At 40.4% G+C, this 21,226-nt stretch overlaps 1 protein-coding gene across 1 annotated transcript; it reads right to left on the bottom strand.

The window, feature by feature from the left end:
* Positions 1-217: 217 nt before the first annotated feature.
* On the bottom strand, positions 218-17,771 carry LOC307006100 (complement C4-like; the record flags this gene model as incomplete). Its single annotated transcript, XM_079626738.1, has 8 exons — positions 218-379; positions 1,483-1,605; positions 1,698-1,772; positions 1,969-2,059; positions 2,151-2,568; positions 2,649-2,739; positions 17,338-17,496; positions 17,622-17,771. 8 exons carry the CDS (start codon positions 17,769-17,771, stop codon positions 218-220), a joined length of 1,269 nt encoding a protein of 422 aa, XP_079482864.1.
* Between the last annotated feature and the right edge of the window lie 3,455 nt (positions 17,772-21,226).

Here is a 21,226-nt window from a genome sequence, read left to right as displayed (position 1 = left end):
GGTCTCAAGTGGATTGGGTGATCTTTCACCCAGCCCAGCCCAGAGATTTGGATCCTGTGGGTTTGGCCTCTGAGGGGGCCCAACTCATTGACTTTGGTCTCTCAACTGAGGTTGTGGAGACCATACTTCACTCCAGAGCTCCCTCCACGAGGAAACTTTATGTATTAAGTGATGGGTATTCACTTCATATTACGGGTCTTGGACAGTGGGGCCCAGTTTACTGCCCGATTGGTACAGTGCTGGAGTTACTGCTGGTTCGTTTTTCCGCAGGGTTATCCCCTTCCACACTGAAGGTGTACGTGGCGGCCTTAGTTCCTACCATGTCCCTTTTGGTGGTATTTCCCTGAGGGGGGGACCTTTGGTTGTTTCCTCCGTGGTGCTTTTAGACCAGGACAGGAGTATGGAGGCTTTTAAGCCTTATTATATTTGTAGATATCCCTGTAGAATGTGGTATGCGGCAGGCTGGTCCTCTCCGCTCACATTCGTAAGGTTTTGCTACTTCGACCTGGGCGCTTCCCCAGGTTTTCAAATGCTCTTGTCTTAGTTGTGCAGTATTCACACAGACAGGTTCTGTTTCGTATGGCGTATTTGGTATTCTCGTTCCCAAAGCGTCATTGACGCATCGCGAGTTCCCTCGAAAGGGAACGTCTCAGGTTACGACTGTAACCCTAGTTCCCTGAGAAGAGAACGAGACGATGCGTCACTTTGCCATACTTCCTACATCCCTGTGATCGATTTGCTTCGGCCCTTTTCGAAGCTAGCGCGGTTCTAAACCGGATGTCCTTTATCCTTTCCTGGTCGTCACGTCACCCGCCCGTGACGCCCACTCTCGCCATTGGACTAGTTGACATAAGTGCTTCAGACGCAACCACGCGGAAGCGTTCCCAAAGCGTCATTGACGCATCGTCTCGTTCCCTTCTCAGGGAACTAGGGTTACAGTCGTAACCTGAGACGTTTTTTAACTTTGATCAGATCTAGAGTTTTGATTGATTTTCGGTTTGATAAAACTATGAGAGATCTTTCAACTTTTGAATTGATATGGTGCAGTCATGGTGCTTTGTGTGCAGTATGTGAAGGTGATTTGTTTTTTTCTTTATAATTTCATAAGCTATTAATATTCTCTGTGTAATGTGTTGAATGTACTATATGGTCAGTTTATTGTGAAGAGATACTGTTAAAATTGTATATAAAGTTTTTTCAAAAAAAAAAATCTCTCTCTCTCTCTCTCTCTCTCTCTCTCTCTCTCTCTCTCTCTCTCTAAAAATGTCTATTTTATCATAATTTCCTAAACAAAAATTGACACATGAAAAATGTATGTTATCTTTTCAGAATTCAGCTATTTAACAAGATTTTATCTTTATTATTATATCGAAACAGTTATAACACCTTAACATTTTGATATTATTCTCCCTTATTAAATATTTAGCAAATTATATTTATCATGTCATTAACAAGATTAAATGTCACAGTCCGGTAAAATACTGTACATTTGAACCGCTTGCCTGGTTCATAGTAATCATAAAATGTAGCAGGAGCTGGTTGAACTAATCCAACAGGCACAATTTGCTTAGCTCCGAATGCTATACAGGTCTCTCCTTCATCTATCTGAGGGGTGAAGGAGATACAAGTTTGACTTTTTATTATTATTTTTTTTTATTGGGAGATTAATTATGACTGTGTGTTTGTGCTCATGTCACCTCATTGAAGTACAACAGCACTCTTCCACGTGTGAGCTCATAGTGAGAAATATATCTGTCCACCAGGTCTTTCAGCTGTTGGAGACAATGTTACAGCTTAGTAATGAATTATTGAAAAAAAACATTTTTTTATTGAAAATATTTTAAATGAAAACATGCCAACAGGTTAATGAAAATATAATCATTATTTGAATTACATATTTAAACTAATTAAAAATACTTTCAAAATGCCATGCAAGGTCAAAAGTCATTGGATAAGATTATGGTTGACCTTTTCCAGATCTGTACTGATTGCATCAAAGCCACTAAGTAGAGTGATGTCAGCAATGGCCATCCCTGAGAGTTTCCTCCCCTGTGTGTGCCTGTGAGGGGACAGATGATTATAATAAACATTTAAAACAGCAGATTATGATTAAAGACAACTGATTATTGTCAGAAGTATCTTTTTCTCACCTGACACACACCGTATAGACCACATCATTTTGCATGGAGTCTCTTTGTCTCTTCTTTGTCTCAGTGACCGACTTGGGGGGATCTCCCTTCCCATCTGACTTTTTAGATGGATCTTCTCCCTTTCGCTCTTCTGAATTTTTAGATGGATCTTCTCCCTTTTGCTCTTCTGAATTTTTAGAAAGATCTTCTCCCTTTTGCTCTTCTGACATTTTAGAGGGATCTTCTCCCTTTTGCTCTTCTGACATTTTAGATGGATCTTCTCCCTTTTGCTCTTCTGAATTTTTAGAAAGATCTTCTCCCTTTTGCTCTTCTGACATTTTAGAGGGATCTTCTCCCTTTTGCTCTTCTGACATTTTAGAGGGATCTTCTCCCTTTCGCTCTTCTGAATTTTTAGATGGATCTTCTCCCTTTCGCTCTTCTGAAATTTCAACACAATAAGTGAAAAATGAAACAAGTTAAATTAAGTCTTAATTTAGCCTTGAATAATTTATAACTCACTTGTGTATTCCACTTTTCCTTCTACAGTCACATGTATTGACAAATCAGCACAGTTGGAGTCTTCCGTAAGAGCATAATAAGTCTTTGCCACCTACAGTAACACAAATCCCCATTAAAGATAACACAGCTGTGGTATCCATATATATATATTTGGGATTAGTAAGACTTTTTTATGTTTTTGAAAGAAGTATCTTACACTCACCAAGGCTGCATTTATTTGATCAAAATTCAGTAAAACAGTAATATTGTGAAATATCAAAATTTAAATATATATATATATATATTTCTATTTTAATATATTTTACAATGTAACTTATTCCTGTGATGGCAAAGCTAAATTTTAACAGCCATTACTCCATTCTTCAGTGTCACATGATCCTCCAAAAATCATTCTAAAATGCTGATTTGGTGCTCATGAAACATTTATTATTATGGTAACACTTTAGTTTAGGGTCCAATTCTGACTGTTAACCTTTTGCTCATTAGCATGCATATTACTAGGATATTGGCTGTTTATTAGTCCTTATATAAAGTATGACCATATTCTACATCCTTTAATCCTACCCAATACCTAAACTTAACAACTACCTTGCTAACTATTAATAAGCAATAATTAGTAGTTTATTGAGGCAAAAGTCATAGTTAATAGTTAGTTAATAGTGAGAATTGGACCCTAATCTAAAGTATGACCCTAATTATCAAAGTTGAAAAAAGTTGTGCTGCTCAATAATATTTTTGTGGTAATTGTGATACATTTTTTATTCTGTCGCTTTTGATCAATTTAATGCATCCTTGCTGAGTCCCCCCCCCCACCCCCCCCACCCCCTTAAAACTCACCCCATTTATGGATGGAAATATTATTTAAATCGCTTACTTTCAGTTTAATTTTTCCTTCTCCAGAAAGGTGTACATCTATTCCCCTTCCGGCTAGTCTCTGGGAAGACAAAAGCGATAAGCAGAAAGATAAAGTACTAAAAACTAAGATAACTACAGTCTAAAGTCATGACTGTCACAGGCATGTTCAGTTTGTTTTGGTTATCCCTCATCCTCACATGTGTTCAGGGGCGTAGGAGCAATTTTGCCCATCCCCCCAACATATAATGGCTCCTACGTGTATGCATGTGTTCCTTTTTCCTAGTTTGCCACCACTCATCAGTCACTATGGACACTTATCACAGCTGTTCATCTTTTAGTTAATCATCTCTGTGTATTTAAAGGCCACATCCACACGAAGCCAGAACTTTCCCTATCCGATGTTTTTTTTCCCCTCGTTCTAAAATAAAATCCATAAACACAGCGTCGTCTCAAGAAATATCTGCGTACACACGAAACCACTGAAACCAGTGCTACAGGTACTGTAGGTGGCAGTTGTCGCGAGGCTAGTGTGTGAGGTAGGATGATGAGTGACAACGGGGGAAAAAAACTGAGACGGATGATGGACGCTACGACAGACACGGAAGGCACTCCTGCCAAAAAAACAAAACCCTCATGTAAATACCGCTATCAATGGGACAGCGAATTTAATTTTCTGAAGAGGAGCAGGGTGGGGGACAGTCACGCGTTTTGTAAGTTTTGTTACAGAGAATAGGATGACGTTAGACAACAGAACTGTTTGCACTCTACTCTCATGTAAAAATTAACCACTCTGGTCCAGCCCACAAACACTCCTTCCAAAACAGTCTTAAAGAATGCAAAGTCCGCAACAAATTTGTACAATAACTCACTAAGAGTAAAGAAAAGTTATGTGAAAAGAAAAACTGTAAAAGAAAAGCAATATGAAATGAAAAGAATGTGTGGAATGAAAATAAAATGTTTCCATTTGTCATAAAGACAAGCAATGTTAAATGAACAGAAAATATGCAAATGAGCCTTTAAATAAATGCTCTTCATATATATCCCTTTTTTGGCTATAACACCTGTCTTAAAATGTAAGGGATAGGTTACTGGAGCTTGGTTGGGGTGGTGGGACTGCTCGCGGTGGGTGCCGGAAAATTTCCCTTATTTTCAAATCCAAAACTTGACAGGTATGGCCTATAGAGAAATGCACATTTCAAACGGATTACATAAGAGTGTCTGTTTCTTTTCATTTTGAATTGTTTTGTTTAAAAGTAGACATTTTAATATCTAACAATTTATGCAAAACGAAATTCACTTTAAATAAAGGCTTTATACAAATCAAAACTTAATGAAGGGGTCAAAATGATGTCTCCCGACATGCTGTTCACTTTTCATATAATCAGCATAGATGAAATAAAAAAATAACATATTATTTAAACACAAATATGAAACTAAATACGTTTTCTTTAATGGCTACAACATTTAGGCCTACAGTAGGCTACAGAAATGTTTTTTATGTCGGATTGGAATTTGAGCGAACGTGCCGTTTTACCGGTGAGCATGTAGGGCAGGGGTGCGTTTTTTAAAGAATAATCAAATAATTCCCAGCGATCATCGAATATTATTTTTGCTTGAAATGCCCATGCCTACAAAATACATAATGTCTTAATCAGACAACAGAAAAGCATAATAGCATAAGAAATAAAATAAAATAAATAAATAAAGAGGTAAAATGAGAAATAAAATAAAAATACATTCAAGTAAATACATATAAATAAAAAAAGAAAAGAAAAGAGGCTCAGCTTCTGCAGCACGAACACAAACATGTACTCCGCATATTGCTATACGTGACTTAACGGTGTCTGACTAGTCGACACGTGGGGTGAAGACATCATCGTTTCACAAAATTTACGGATTGGCTGTACACAGAAAACGCAAGGGTGATCGTTTTCAGATTTATCCACTCTGGGACCCGGTTTCAGTCTCTTAAAACACCGGATCCGTCTGGACGAACCCCCGATACGATACAACATTTTTACACATACAGCTAAACGCGTCTCCGTGTGGACAGTATACACTGCTTGCATTCAGTTCATTGTCTGGTATTGCACGCTGTTTCGTACATTGCCTATTATCTTTGTATGTATCTAATAAAACTCGTCTTACCTTCTCGTCTTCCTAGAACTCAGCGGTACAATGCCATTATTATTTTATTATTATCATTATTATTATTATTTACCACCCTTTTTGAACCTACATTAATTATTTTTAATTAAAGGGCACCTATTATGCAAAATTCACTTTTACATGGTGTTTGAACATAAATTTGTGTTGGCAGTGTGTGTGCACAACCACCCTAAAATGATAAAAATCCAACCAGTTTTTTTTTTTTAATCCCCATAAATCATAAGCACTGTCTCAGAACGAGCTGTTCTCAGAATCAATGCAATGTGACGTAAAAATTGCACAAGCCCCGCCCACGACTGTTGATTGACACTGCAGTTTGAGCATAGACCCGCCCTCATAGACAGTATATAAGATGGACACAGAGACCCCATAGATTTCTACGGAGAAAAATGAAACCCATTTCAAGCACTCACTTCCTGAGCGCCAAGTGTACTGCGCAGGCTCAAACTGAGCTTGATGACGTAGATGTGATGTGAACAACGTGTCTGACAGCTGTCAGCCTTCTAGTAGCTGTGCCGAGAGAAATCTGAATCATTCCCTTCCGAATCTCGCAGAGACGGAGAGCGTAAGCATTAGCTGTCCATGAGCTAGCAGCAGAATCAACTTTATCACTCTCTATGGGCTACTCCCTTGACTTTATCGGACTTTATGGCTCCACGTCCCCCCGATTGCTTGCAAGCTTCTCCGCCGGTCTATACGGTAATTTATCTACAGTGCGACAGAGAGTCGCGTGGTTATGACGCAATCGTTAGCCTATTTTTACAAAAACGGCTTCTATGGGGCCATAACGTAAGATACAAAGTAATGGAGCCTTTTATACATTGTCGTGCTTCTTTAGAAATAAATAATGGACAAATGGAGTCTTTGGACGCCTCAGATGTAAAGTTATTTAATAATAATAATGTTACGTCCCATGACGTAATATGTATTGTGTATGTTGTGCTGGTCATGTTTTCTCCCCTCCTTCTGTGTTTCTCTCTCTCTCTCTCTCTCTGCCATGCAGCACTCCAAACCATCCACAGCTGATGTTAATTAGCAGGAGTTTGGCAGCGTGTATAAAGCAATAAAGAAGCTGTGTTCAGGAGGAATCCCTCTTCAGCTATCCCAGACGTTGTTGGTGTTATCTGCTGTTAACTAAACTTTATCTGTGAATTCTGGTGTCTGAGTACTGTGGTGGCCAGAAGGAAACAGTCCATCACAACGCAGCACAGTCACATACAGAACCATGGAGAGCACCGTCAGAGGGCACAAGGTTTGGGTGAAACAGTGGTGTTCAGGACCAAGGACAGCTCTAACACAGGTGTGCAGCATTTCCCTCTGACAGGCAGCCTCAGCTGCAGGCTGTTGGGCCCAATTAGTAATCACATAAAAGTGAACAAAGAAGCCACAGTAAAGGGAGAAGCAGGGGAAGAGGACAGATGCATTCAAGCCCAGCCAGCCCAACTACCCTCTTGAAGATAGAGGCTTAATTGACGGCGTGAGTAAAGTGAATCTCCTCAACTAATCCTACACCTCTTCTGCCTCTTTTCCAGAACTAAATTGATGCAAAGGAGCCACCTGAGAAAGAAGTACACTCTAAAAACTTATTCAGAGGACCTTTAGTCATTACTTAAATATACATTTTGTTGTGAAATAAAAAATCAAGTTCTGAGATACAGTTAGACTTTTTACTTGTAATTGTTATTTTATTGAGCTTGGATGACACACAAATTATGCCTATTGATTCAATATACTATCATGATTTGTCAGAGTTTAACATTTTCAGTCAATCAAAAAAAATTTAATTTTAAGTTCTGCTAATGTAAAATACAATTTGATGACGTGTAAACGGCCCACAGTTTCCGTGCGCATGCATGTTCAAGGCCAGACGACGAGTGGGACCACACAGTTGAAACTCAATCTGGTGAATGGTTAGTAATTTTATGTTTAATTACACATTTGCATTCGCTCAGGATTCTGTTGGTGATAGCCTACTGTATAGTAACCGAATACCGAAATCTCGAAGTCCTTCTTCTGAAATTTGAGTTGAGTGTTGATATGTAACTGTGCGTTCACACCGGACGCGAATAGCGCGTCAAATTCGCGCCTGCCGCGTCTAATTTGACGCTTGAACATTTTGAATGCATTCGCGCGTCCAAAGCGAAATGGACACGTATAAAAAGCAAGCGTTTGGAGCGCAATTGATGCGCGTCCGAGGCGAAATCCGCTTCTTCTGGGAGAGGCAAGTGCTGCGGGAAATTTAAAAATACTACTGTTATTGTGTCACGAAATGTAGTTTTAAGAGTTGTTCAGTCGAGAATGTAGTTGTTTAAAGCTCAAATCTGTGGTTTATTTATAAAGATAGCGCCTATTTAAAACACTTGATCGGACGTTTTCGGGTTGTGTGAGACCCAGGGGATCACCGGGTGCTCGAGCCCATGTAAGCCGCCTGGAACAGCCTTTACCTCGGCTGGTCCTCCTGACGTCTGCCGCTGGTAAACGACTCGAGAAATGTTTAAATTCACAATATTTAGCTTCTGTTCTATTATATGAAACATATAATTTAAAGGACATTAATGACTCGTTATAACGTATGTCAAACGACTTCTTTAATTATGTTAATATTATTATATATTAATATTATAGTTCATTTAAATGTTTTGAAAGGGAAATATATTAAAAGATGAATGTTACATGTAGGCTATGTTTAAAAGAGAAATATATTACAATTTAAAAATGGTGCTAAAAAGATAAATAGTGATTGGAAAGCTGTTTAAAAATATACATAATTCATTATAAAAGTCAGTCATTTCATTTGTGTTATTTAAAATTAGGGCTGGTTCGAATACTATTTTTGAGCTTCGAAGCTTCGGTAGGAAAAAACTTCTTCACCTAACTTAAAACATTATGTTGGATCAACTTAATTACTTGCATTCATGTTGAAAATTATTAAGTTCATGTTACTTAGAAATGCGTTTTATTGTGGACTAAAAGGTAATTCACCATACTCAAAACATCGCTTTGAATTAATGTAATTATGCCAGCAGTCTTAACTTAAAAATTCTAGTGGAAAACGTTAACATATTTTTTTTTGTTGACCCAATGTTTTATTTTTTAGAGTGTACCTAAGTTCAAGTTTTCTCCCCTTTACCCTTAACCCTGCTTTATGACAAATAAAGAACTTTAAGTTTTGCTCCAGTGAAGTTCGGCCTGGTGAATGATTTACTCTGAATTCCAGAGCTAACCCTCTCAGCCTTGTGTGTGAAGTCTACAGTACAACCACAATTTAAACTGTGTGAGTTTAAACCGTGTAAGGAGTTGGGTGCCAATTTGTTTTGAGTATCCACTCCTTAACTTTTTCTCCTGTTTATTTTTTCGTTAGTCAGGGAGAGAGGTAAGATAACTGTCTTTAATTTTGATTTCTTTTAGTTAGGGAATTTAACTGGGTTTAAACTTTAGGAAGCCCCTGTTTTGTTTGTTATTTTGGCCTGGCCCTCTCCTGACGATTTGGTTCCTAAACTAATTTCTTTACCTATCTGATCTTCAGATTATTTTATAAATGTATTGGTTAAACCTTTAATAAAGAAAATAAATATTTAAGTATACTCTTTCAGTTTCCTTTTGTGGCAAGGTGTGAATCAAAGGTGTTGTGTAAATCTTTTGAACATAACTGTGAGAAAGACAGGGCTGGGATAGAAGAAAAAGAGATTTCTCACGTTTATTTCTTTGTTTCTTTATTATTGTACATTCCCCTTTAAATCCCCTAGACTGCAGAGAGGGGGACCGTAACAATTGGGGGCTCGTCTTATGCGTTCTATTGTGTAATATTGTGGATACATCACACTTGTATAGCGCTTTTTTGGACACTCAAAGACGCTTCACATGGGGAATAAAACAAAAAACAACAAGGGGTTTAAGGAAAAGCTAGTTTGAACAGGTGGATTTTGAGTACTGATTTGAAGTTTGGTAGTGAGTCGGAGTTTCTGATGGATGTAGGGAGTTCCAGAGGGTGGGGGCGGTGATAGCGAAGGCTCGATCCCCCAAAGTCCGGCGGTTAGTGCAGACGATCGGAGTAAGGCGATCCGGCGATATTCAATATAAGGCTGGTGCCAGCTGAACGGAGGTGGCAGGTGGGCTCAGTGAGGTAGGGCGGGGCCAGGTTATGGAGGGACTTATAGGTGAGAAGGAGCTTATATTGAATGCGATAATGAACAGGTAGTCAATGGAGCTGCTGGAGAACGGGGGTGGGTTAGGAGGCGGGCAGCTGAGTTCTGGATGTATTGCAGTTTTTGTAGTTGATTGGTAGGAAGTCTGTAGAGAAGGCTATTGCAGTAGTCAAGTCATGAAGTTATGAATGCATGAATGAGGATTTCAGCTGTTGACAAGGTAAGGGAAGGGCGAAAGCTGCCAATGTTGCCGAGGTGGAAAAAGGATAGTTTAATGATATGGTTGATGTGTGTTTGGTATGAGAGGGTGGAGTCCATTATGATACCAAGGTTTCGGACAGAAAGGGAGGGGGTGACATTATGTCCGTCGATAAGGAGATTAAAGTTCTGAATAGAAGAGAGGAGAGATTTTGGGCCGGTGATAAGGAGTTCTGTTTTACTGCTGTTGAGTTTAAGAAAATTATTGTCCATCCAGGTTTTAATGTTGGAAATGCAATCGGTGATGGTGGAGAGAATAGCCGGGGAGATGGATTTGGTGGACAAGTAGATTTGGGTATCATCGGCGTAGCAGTGAAAATGGAGTCCATGATTGCGGATGATCTGACCGAGGGGAAGCATGTAGATGGTGAAGAGGAGGGGGCCAAGCACGGAACCTTGGGGGACACCATGGGTGACAGGGGAGGTGTGGGAGTTGCAGTTGTTAACAGAGACAAAATGGTGACGGTCAGATAGGTAAGAGGTGAGCCAGAGAAGTGCTGTACCAGAGATGCCAATAGATTTAAGACGATGGAGGAGGACAGAATGGTCTATTTGGTTCAAATGCAGCGGAGAGGTCGAGGAGAAGGAGGATGGATATGAAACCAGAGTCGGCAGCAATGAGGAGATCATTTGTGACTTTAAGAAGGGCTGTTTCTGTGCTGTGGTGTGAACGGAATCCGGATTGAAATGTTTCGAGTTGAGTAAGAGTTGAGAGGAGTGGAGATATTGATGGAGTTGTGTGTTGACGGCACGTTCCAGAATTTTTGAAAGTAACGGGAGATTGGAGATGGGTCTGAAGTTATCCAGATTGTCAGGGTTGAGGCCAGGTTTTTTCAGGAGGGGTGTGATGGACGCAATTTTTAGCAGGGATGGAACAGTTCCAGACGTAAGGGAAGTGTTGATGATGATGGTGATGAGAGGGATGAGGGTTTGTTGACAGGTTTTGAAGAGAGGAGAAGGGATCGGGTCAAGCTGACAGTTGGACAATTTCATGGTTGAGAGGAGTTTGGAGGTGTCAGAGGGAGACAGAGGAGAGAAGGAAGAAAAGCTGTGGTGTGTGAGCGGAGTGAGTTGATATTCAGGAAGAGGAGCAGCGGAGGAAGTGGATACTCTATTTGCTGTCAAAGTGACACCAAAATGAATGGGAGTCAATGGAATGCTAACAGCAGGTGATGTTCTGCTACAATGGCGGCTCCCGGGGAGGCTTCAGTTTCCGGCGGATAGATTACCCCCTTGCCCGCCCTGAGTGAGCTGGACACAGTCCGCCATGGTTTCGACGCTGGAGCAGCTGTAGAATGTCTCCGAAAGCTATTGAGGTGTTTTGTTTTTTGGATGTTAGAATAAACATAGCAGTCTTCATATTACTCTCGTTGTTACTCGAGGATTGATCAGTACAACTGCTCTCGCGATCCAGCTTACAGTCTGCGGAGCGACAGGAATAACGTTCCTGATCACGGCAGAAATGAAAGTGACAGCTCGAGCTCGAGTCGTTTTACAGATATACAGTTTACCAGTTTATAAAGCACCCACTGAAAAGGTGTGTATATATGTTTACTGTTAGTTGTAACGAGTGTTTTGTGTACTTTGCTGTGTAACGTTATGTTCCATGATAATGAGAGAGAGAGAGAGAGAGAGAGAGAGAGAGAGAGAGAGAGAGAGAGAGAGAGAGAGAGAGAGAGAGTTTATGGATAAGACTTAATGCGCACTTCTTATACTGTGTTTATTCTTACAGTGATTTTCTGCAGTAAAACTAACGCTTCATCTTTTGTGTGATGTACAATAAACTTAATTTAACTCATCAGTATATTTTGGTCATCATTTAGACGGGGTCTACTACAGCAGGCTTGTATAAATAGTGCAGCAGATTGCACTGATTGGACTGTTTATGAAGCTGCTACCACCGATCTGGATGAGCTCACAGAAACTGTAACATCATATATCAGTTTCTGTGAGGATACATACATTCCTACCAGGACATTCTTATCATTCACTAATGATAAACCATGGTTTACTGGGAAACTCAAACAGCTTCGTCATGCCAAAGAGGATGCTTACAGAAGTGGGGATAAAATCTTGTATAACCAGGCCAGAAACAGACTGACAAAGTAGATCAGAGTTGCTAAAAGAAGCTTTTCAGCCAACGAACCGGCATCAGTCTGGAGAGGCCTGAGAAACATCACAAACTACAAGACACCATCCCCCCGATCTGTGGACAATCAACAACTTGCTGATGATTTAAATTCATTCTATTGCAGGTTTGTCGCTCTCACGTCTGTGGTCATGAAGTCGTTTGAAAGACTGGTGTTGGCCTACCTGAAGGATATCACTGGACCCCTGCTGGATCCCTTTCAGTTTGCTTACAGAGCAAACAGGTCTGTGGATGATGCAGTCAACATAGGACTGCATTATATCCTGCAACATCTCGACAGACCTGGGACTTATGCACGGATCTTATTTGTGGACTTCAGTTCGGCCTTCAATACCATCATGCCTGATCTTCTCACAGCCAAACTGACCCAGCTCTCCATGCCATTCTCAATCTGTCAGTGGATCTCCAGCTTCCTGACGGAAAGGCAGCAGCAAGTGAGACTGGGGAAACTCACATCCAGGACCCTCACCATCAGCACTGGCGCCCCCCAAGGGTGCGTTCTCTCCCCACTGCTCTTCTCCCTGTACACTAATGACTGCACTTCTACAGACCCCTCTGTCAAGCTCCTGAAATTTGCAGACGACACCACTGTCATCAGTCTCATCCAAAACCGTGACGAGTCTGCTTACAGACTGGAGGTTGAACAGCTGGCTGTCTGGTGCAGTTATAACAACCTAGAGCTGAACACAATCAAAACAGTGGAGATGATCGTGGACTTCAGGAGAAACCCCCCTGCACTCCCCCCTCTCACCATCATGAACAGCACCGTGGAAGCAGTGGAGTCCTTCAGGTTCCTGGGCACTACCTGTAATGAAGACTTGATAGCTAGGACTGCAATTGTAGCTAGTTGAGAATAAGTGACCACTGTGGTGCATCGATAAGAATGCAATCGAATGCTCTCATGCTCTGCAATGGATTTATTGACAGCCAGCAGATCTGTCTTCGTGAGAGTACAGTACGTGTGTGTGGTTCTACAATAAACAATAAAGAAAAGAAAATATCAGCATACAAGTAAACGACAGTGCTGTCAGGATGCAATTAGTAAAGCTAATAAATGGTATTAGTATAATTTTCACTTCAAGTAGCTTTAGCTGTTTATATCAAATAACCAAATAATATACCAGCACACATTAGCTCCTTATTAAAGTAAAGAACAGCCTTCTCACGGCTGGGTCTCAGTAACAGCAACCCAAAAACATAGTTCTCTACTACACAATCATTGTAAACAAAAGTAACTATGCCGTGATAGTGTAACACTAATAATACTAGACATTAGCATGATGCTAGCAAAATCTATGCTAACATACTGCATTTCAACTGAGTATTCCAGAATAAACAACACTCATAAAACCTAATGCACCAAAAAAACACATGTAAACATTTTACCAGGGTACTCACATGTCTCTGAACGCACACATGCACAGATAGCAACACAGATGGCAACTATTCACTTCAGAAATATCTACAATATACTTCACTGACACTCTCACTGCTAACTCAAAAACGAAACTTATCAGTTAGCGCAAATATGCGTCCTCTCTGTGACCCCAAACAAAGGCGCTGATTGGCTGATCCCCGTTAGCCCGAACATAAATAATAGGTCCTTCTTTACACTACCATCTCTCAGGACCTGAAGTGGGACAATCACATTGAGTCCATTGTAAAAAAGTCCCAGCAGAGACTGTACTTCCTTCGCCAGCTGAGGAAGTTCAACCTGCCACCGGAGCTGCTGATCCAGTTCTACTCGGCCGTCATTGAGTCTGTTTTAAGCACTTCCATCAGACATCAACAGACTACAACGGACAGTCCAGACTGCAGAGAGGATTATTGGTGCCCCCCTGCCAACCCTCCAGGGGCCTGTTTCAGAAAGGAGGTTAAGTGAAAACTCTGAGTATGTTAACCCTGAAATGAGGGAAACTCTGGGTTTTCCGTTTCAGAATGGGAGGTATATCAAACCCGAGAAAGCAGAGTAAGTCAAGCCCGTTTCTGAAAGAGAGGTAACTTATACTCAGAGTCAGTTACCATGGCAACTTACTCTGTGAACCTAACCTGGTCGGGAGCAGGTTTTCTTCGGTAAACCCAGAGTTTCTTGCGGTCTCCTCCCCTTTTTTAAAGAGGAAGCGGTGTTTAAACACTTCATTCATTCTTTCTGTAGCCTACATTTATTTATTGCTGTTTTTTCCGCTGTTTAAAAAAAGAAAAGAATAAGATGAAGTATTTAACGTTAACTCCTTAACTGGCAACTGAAAATGCAGTACATTAGAGTTACATCATGTAGTTCTAAACAAATTCTACAGAATTAAACTGTGGCATTTACTGAAAATCACTTGGGGGATAAGAATGTCCTTTTATACTTAGATATAAACTTCGATTCTATAGGCTATGCCACATACAAATGTGAATGTGTAGATTGTCTGATGTGTAGACACATAATATTAACATTACCCTGTAGGCCTCTCTGTGGCGCAGAAACTGTTTCGTCATACCCATCATCCTGTGAAGATGAGCATGTGTACACTTTATAACACTATTTGTCATAATTTCTGGTGTATTGAGTAGGCAACTTACAACTGTCTGGGGTTCTGTTGGGACATGAGGCTCCAAAAGACAGATATTAGTCTCTAGATAGATATTAGTCCCAATAGATATCAGAATCTATTGGGAGTGGGACCAACGAAAAACCCAACCCAAAGTAAAATAAATGGAAATATCAAAAATACCCTATAAAAAATAACACATACCTCTTACATTTTATGAAGGCCCTTGGATCTCCGGGAGTGACCGGCTCTGATGAAGGAATTCCCTCAGCCAAAAACGCTGCTGCACTGCTAGACACTGGATGCTATTTAGTTATGTAATATGTCAAATGTTTGTAAAGTCAGATAGCCTAGACCCATGATATGCTCAAGCCTTACCTGATTGAATTATGTTTTTATATATTTTTTATTTTGAGCTGCTGCCACATTCTTTTAATGCCTGCAGGATTGCACCTAGCCTACATGCAAATTAAAACTAGGTTGAATAACTGTTCTTCCATTTCACCTGATATTATAACAGTTACTCTAAAATAGTTATTTATTACTAACTACAAATTACATTTTCAACAGCGTAATTAGATTAATGTAATAATTACTATCTTTAGAAAGTATTAGTCTACTAATTACTAAGTCCCATATCAACCTCAACCAGTTGAACAATACAATGAGGAGAGACAAGAAACTGCACTTTTAATGCTTTCAAAATGAACAATATACAATTGCATGAATTATTCTTGAATTGACCAAAGTGTGTAGAGGGAGAAGGTTACATTCAAAATATACCTTTTAAAAATGTATGTTAAATCCACGGTTGTTTTATACAGAATTGTTCTATAGTCTATGCAGTAGCCTATTTAATGTAATTACATCATATTTTATTTTAAATTACAGAAGAATTAAGAGTAATCCCTTTAATTAAATTACAATATTTAGATTACTTGGTAATTAATTACACCCAACACTGTATAACAGTAATTCCTCTTTGTGTCTGGCGCTGTTGCCATGGTGACTCATTATATCTGCGCTCCATTGATAATGGCTTTTTATAGTTGTGGTGCACGCGCTCAACTCAGAGTCAGTCAACTTAGAGTTGATTGAACTAACTAATTTCAGCTGATCTGTAACCGAAAACTCAGAGTTTCCCATCTCAGGGTAAGTCAACTCAGAGTTCAAGTTTTAACTCAGAGTTGGTTGAACCTCCTTATTGAAACAGGCCCCAGGACCTGTACTCTTCCAGAATGAGGAAGAGAGCAGGTAAAATCATCACAGACTCCACTCACCCTGGACACCACCTGTTTGAACTGTTACCGTCAAGACGGCGACACAGATCACTGGCCACAAGAACATCCAGGCACAGGAACAGTTTCTTTCCACAGGCCATTTCCCTTCTGAACACTTAACATACCTCCCAAGGCATATGCCTGTAAGTGCAATACTCACACTGTCTGGTGCAATATTCTCTAACTCAGGCGATATTTATATCAATATTTATATGTATTCATACTACTCAAAATACTGTAAATATGTTCATAATCTGTAAATGTTTATTCAGACTAAACCCAACTGTGACCCTACTTTTGTACTATTTATTTTTTTTTAATTTTTTTTATTCTTAGAATTTGTATTACTATGTTTCTTGTTGTATTTGTATTTGTATGTGTTGACTGGAAGCTTAGTAGCCTACCAAGAAAAATTCCTTGTGTGTGCAAGCACACTTGGCAATAAAGCTCTTTCTGATTCTGATATAAGTTATAAACGTAATTAAAATAAACATACCTGTTCTATCTCTATTCATTATATATTTTCTAGGTCTGTGGGCATTATTGTCCGACTCGAACACCGTTACTGTGAGTTTCTGTTTTGATATTATCATATTTCTGTGAGATGAGATTGAGTGCTAGCTGGTTAGGCTCCGCCCCCTGTGCGTGAAACCGCATCTCATTAACATTTAAAGGAGACACACTAAACGCAGCCCCCAAAAAATGACAATTTAAACATTGCTGTAAAAAGTTATCTGTGGGGTATTTTGAGCTAAAACTTCACATACATACTCTGGGGACATCAGAGACTTATTTTACATCTTGTGAAAAGGGCCATAATAGGTGCCCTTTAAAAAAAATTGTAATTAAAATTTAGTTTTTTCTAGTTCACACAGTTTCCCATTAATGTGAACCTGATGTATCTAATAATATAATGCAAATAATATCATCCAAACATTGTCATTATTATGAAGTGGGTTTTTGTTAAATTATATATATGTATATATATAGTGGTATGAAAAATGTTGGGCACCCCTGTAAATTTTCATGATTTTCTTTTATAAATCATTGGTTGTCTGGATAAGAAATTTCAATTAAATATATAATATAGGAGACAAACACAGTGATATTTGAGTGAAATGGAGTGAAATAATGTTTATATGATTTATGGAAAGTGTGCAAGAATTATTTAGGCATGAACTAAATTAGGCATGTGCCTAAATTTATGCACATGCCTAATTTAGTTTTAATAATTCTTGCACAGTTTCCATAAATTATATAAACTTTATTTCACTTCTACAGGTTCAGTCTGTTTACCTTTAATTCTGTTTCCACTTTCTTTTCATTTTTGTCCAACTGCAGCCTCTCCATCTCAGACCTTCCTGGAACGGTGAACTGTGCGTTGACTGTAGTAATGGGGGTTTGTGGTATAGTCAGTGCATACTCTGTGAGGGCTTCCAAAGCCACGATAGTATCCTAAAGTGTGTTTGAACAGTATAATTAGTATTCTCATTTTATAATTCCTTCTTCAGATATTCTTTGGCATTAAAATACACACAGTAGGAACCCTGAAAAAAAAAAATTCAGTCGCTTAGACTCACCTGTGTTGATTTGAAACCTCCTTCATAGTTCTCTTGTGAAGACAAGAAGCATGCGGCAGCATGTGCTGTTACTAAGTCATTCTGTTCTAGTGCAGTCATGAGAGCGTATGCGGTGGTCTCTATGGTTAACGCCTCATTTACCAGTCGCATATTGAAGTCATCTTTCCACACAAGACACTCTCCCTCTAATCGGTTCAGTTGAGCAGGTGAGAAGAAAGAATTTACAGAAACAACACGAATTAATGACTTAAATAGATGAATCTCTTTATTAAAGTACTTCCATAAACAAGTCAGTATATGGTATGATACCTGGTTTTGCAAGACTTTTGAGTTTCTTCCAGGCTGACAGTGCTCGAGTTTGGTCAGGGAGGCAGATAGACAAGCAGTACGCCGTAATGGCTAATGCATAGGGTCTTTTAAGATCACCAGCCCGTATAAGAAGGAAGTCGGTGGCACGATACATACTTTTCTCCTAGTCAGCATAAAAAGACAATATTTGTTTTCCTTTATTACAACATCACATTGTTTCATTTGTCTCTCTAGCAGGCTATTTGTCAATCCAGGCTCACTGGAAATATGTGACTGACAACAATTCTGCAAAACACAACCTTGTTGAAGGAAGCTAAAACAGCAAAAGATTTGCATCTCGCGCTCCACCCCACAGAGCGGGTATGAATAGGAAGCGGATGCAAAATCCAGTTGTTTTTCGCTGAGGAGCCGAGCAGGAACCCGGCCTCAGCGGTGGTCCAGCATTGGTCACGTGATGGTGGCGACGGGACGTACATCTCCCGTCCCTCCTTCAGGGAACATGGGTTACATGTGTAACCAAGACGTGGGAGAGGCTGTCGTGAGGAGCATGACTTCTGGGAACCAGGCCCGGTTGGGCCAATAAGGAGCAACTAGCAAATCCTACTCCCTGACTTTGCACAGTGTCTGTGTGAGAAGGCTCACTGGGGGAAACGCATACTTGCGTAGGCCCCGGGGGCAGCTGTGTGCCAGTGCATCTGTGCCTATAGGGTCCCCTCGTTCAGGGAGTAGAACAACTGGCAATAGGACAAGTCCGGAGAGGCAAACAGGTCTACATGTGCAGCTTCAAAGTTGTCCCATATCCACTGGACCGCCTGGGAATGGAGTCTGCACTCTCCAGAAACCACAGGCTATCTTGAGAGCTTGTCGGCTGCATATTATTTTTTATTTTTATTTTGTATAGCGCCTTTAAAAGTAGCTTTCTCAAAGCGCTTTACAGACAAACATAACAACAATTGAATAAACACAATGAAGATACAATAAAAAATAAAATAAAATAAAAAATAAACACATAAAATCAAGTTCAGGTAAAAGCAATCCTAAAATAAAGAGTTTTAAGACGAGATTTAAAAGTCACTAGTGTATTTGCTTCCCTGATGTTGGCCAGGAGAGAATTCCAGAGCTTAGGAGCATAGACAGAAAATGCTCGGTCACCCCACGTATGAAGCCGTGTCTTCGGAACAACCAAAAGACTGCATGATTGAGCAGGCCCGGAATCTAAGTGTCACAAAGCGACCTCAGATGCTGCTGACTCCATAGGAGGAGTCAACATGCGCAACATGCGGCAGGAGCATAGACCACCTTGATTATTGATGTTCACAACGGTCGCAGTGTTGTCTGTAGCAGTTCGTGCTTGCCAAGTAGCAGCTTTTTGAGGCAGCACAGCGCAATGCGTACTGCTAACAACTTGAGGCAGTTGATGTGCCAATGCAGTTGGGGTCCGTCCAGCTCCCCGCAACTGCATGCCCGTTGTACGTGGACCCCCAACCGGTGGTGGAGGCATCCGTGGTGACCACGTAGCAAATTAGCTCTATGAAATATTAATAATCAATAAAAGCTTGTTATAATTTATTATAAATATTTGGATCAGTTAATATAATTAACTTAAGTTAGTAAAGTTAATATTACAATCAACCCACCTGTTTGCCCCGTGAACACTCAGTGTTAATTGTTTATTAATTCTAAGAAATATTCATTTCCGGGGAAGGGAAATGTCTTTCTCACTGTATTAAGAGCCTGTATTCAAAATCTAAATCGTAAAGTAAACCTTGTTGAAAGCAGAGAATCAGAACCAAACATGTATTGTGCACAAGTTTTATTAACTAAATCACAAACATAACTAATATACACACACACACACACACAGGAAAAAGGGTGACAGAATGGAACCGGAAGCAGGAAATGGAACTATGGGAAAGATCCATTAATGGATCTATGAAAAGAACCATCAGCATATCATTTTCAGAGCACCTCATTAAATTGATACTTGCATGGGTTGTGCAGTGGATACAATTCTTGAAGTTGTTGAAAATTTAAGTTGTTGATGGTTCCGAGAGTGTCAAACATGGAAGTTGTAATCGTTTTCTTCTCCGTTGGAGGAAGAAGATATGATGAACTTGCCTGGTTAGTTCGACTCTGTTCTGGTTGAAAGTTTTCTCTCTCTCCATGGGCACATGGCTGAGCACATGCAGATTTGTGGCCTGTCGGCCCAGGGCCGGAGAGGCCATGCTGGCACGCAAGGAGTGAGGAAGTCGGAAGAGTAGATGGCTGCCCATTCAGTAATGGAAAAGTTGCAGTTTTCCTCTGAGTTGGATGGAAGAAAATTCAGTCTGACTCTGTTGGGAGAGTAAAGGCCTAGCATTACCCAGACATTAACCAGAAGCAGCAGCAGTAGAGTCCAGAAACAAGAGAGCAAAGGTGGGCGTTGCGATGGACTTCTTCTGCATTGAAATGAAGGCATTGAGCCAAATTCCCGAGATTGTCCTGGATTCTGTTGTGGTTGAGAGAGTCCTCTCTCTCCTGAATAAGCACATGGCTGGTTGTGAGTCAAGGCCTGCTGGGGCATGCTGTGGCCAGCAGGACAGCATGGCACCCTAAACATATCGAAAAAGCCAAGAGAACAAAGGTGGGAGTGGAGAGGCTATTTAAAGCTTGACAAAGGCTCCACACCCTGCACAATTGGCTTAACCAAAAAGAAAGGAGGAATTTCTACACACAGAATGCCTGTACACTTGTTCTAGGGGAACTCCTGCCCAAACAAAGGGTCTGACAAGGACTGAGGGTTCGGTGCCAGGCCGGGGTGATTGTTCGGCGCCAGGCTTGACTGTGATTGACTGCCATATGCCCCAGGAGCCTCTGAAAATGTTTCAGTGGTGCCGCTGTTCTGCTCTGAGGTGTATTCAAGCAGTTTAACACTGACCAAACACGTTCCTCTGTGAAGCGTGCTGTCTGGTTGACTTAGTCCAACCCCAAGTCCCAACTGTCTAAAGTGACTGAGCACCATGTCCTTGTGTTCGCACTACTATTCCCGAGACTGAGCTAGTATCAGCCATTTGTCGAGGTAGTTGAGGATTCGAACACCACACTCTCTCATGGGAGCAATAGCCACCTCCGCGACCTTCGTAAAGACAGCCCGAAGGGTAGGACTGATACACTCGACCCTCAAACTCAAAGCACAGGAACGGCCTGTGTCGTTGGAGAATCGAGACATGAAAGTATGCGTCCGAAAATGCATTTCTGTGTCAACATCTTGAACGGGAGCCCGTTTAAGGCATGGTTCAAAACTCACAGGTCCAAGA

The sequence above is a fragment of the Phoxinus phoxinus genome (assembly GCF_949152265.1).
Source record: "Phoxinus phoxinus genome assembly, chromosome: 10".
Classification (NCBI taxonomy): Eukaryota; Metazoa; Chordata; class Actinopteri; order Cypriniformes; family Leuciscidae; genus Phoxinus; species Phoxinus phoxinus.
This window is presented reverse-complemented; position numbering and strand designations above follow the sequence as displayed.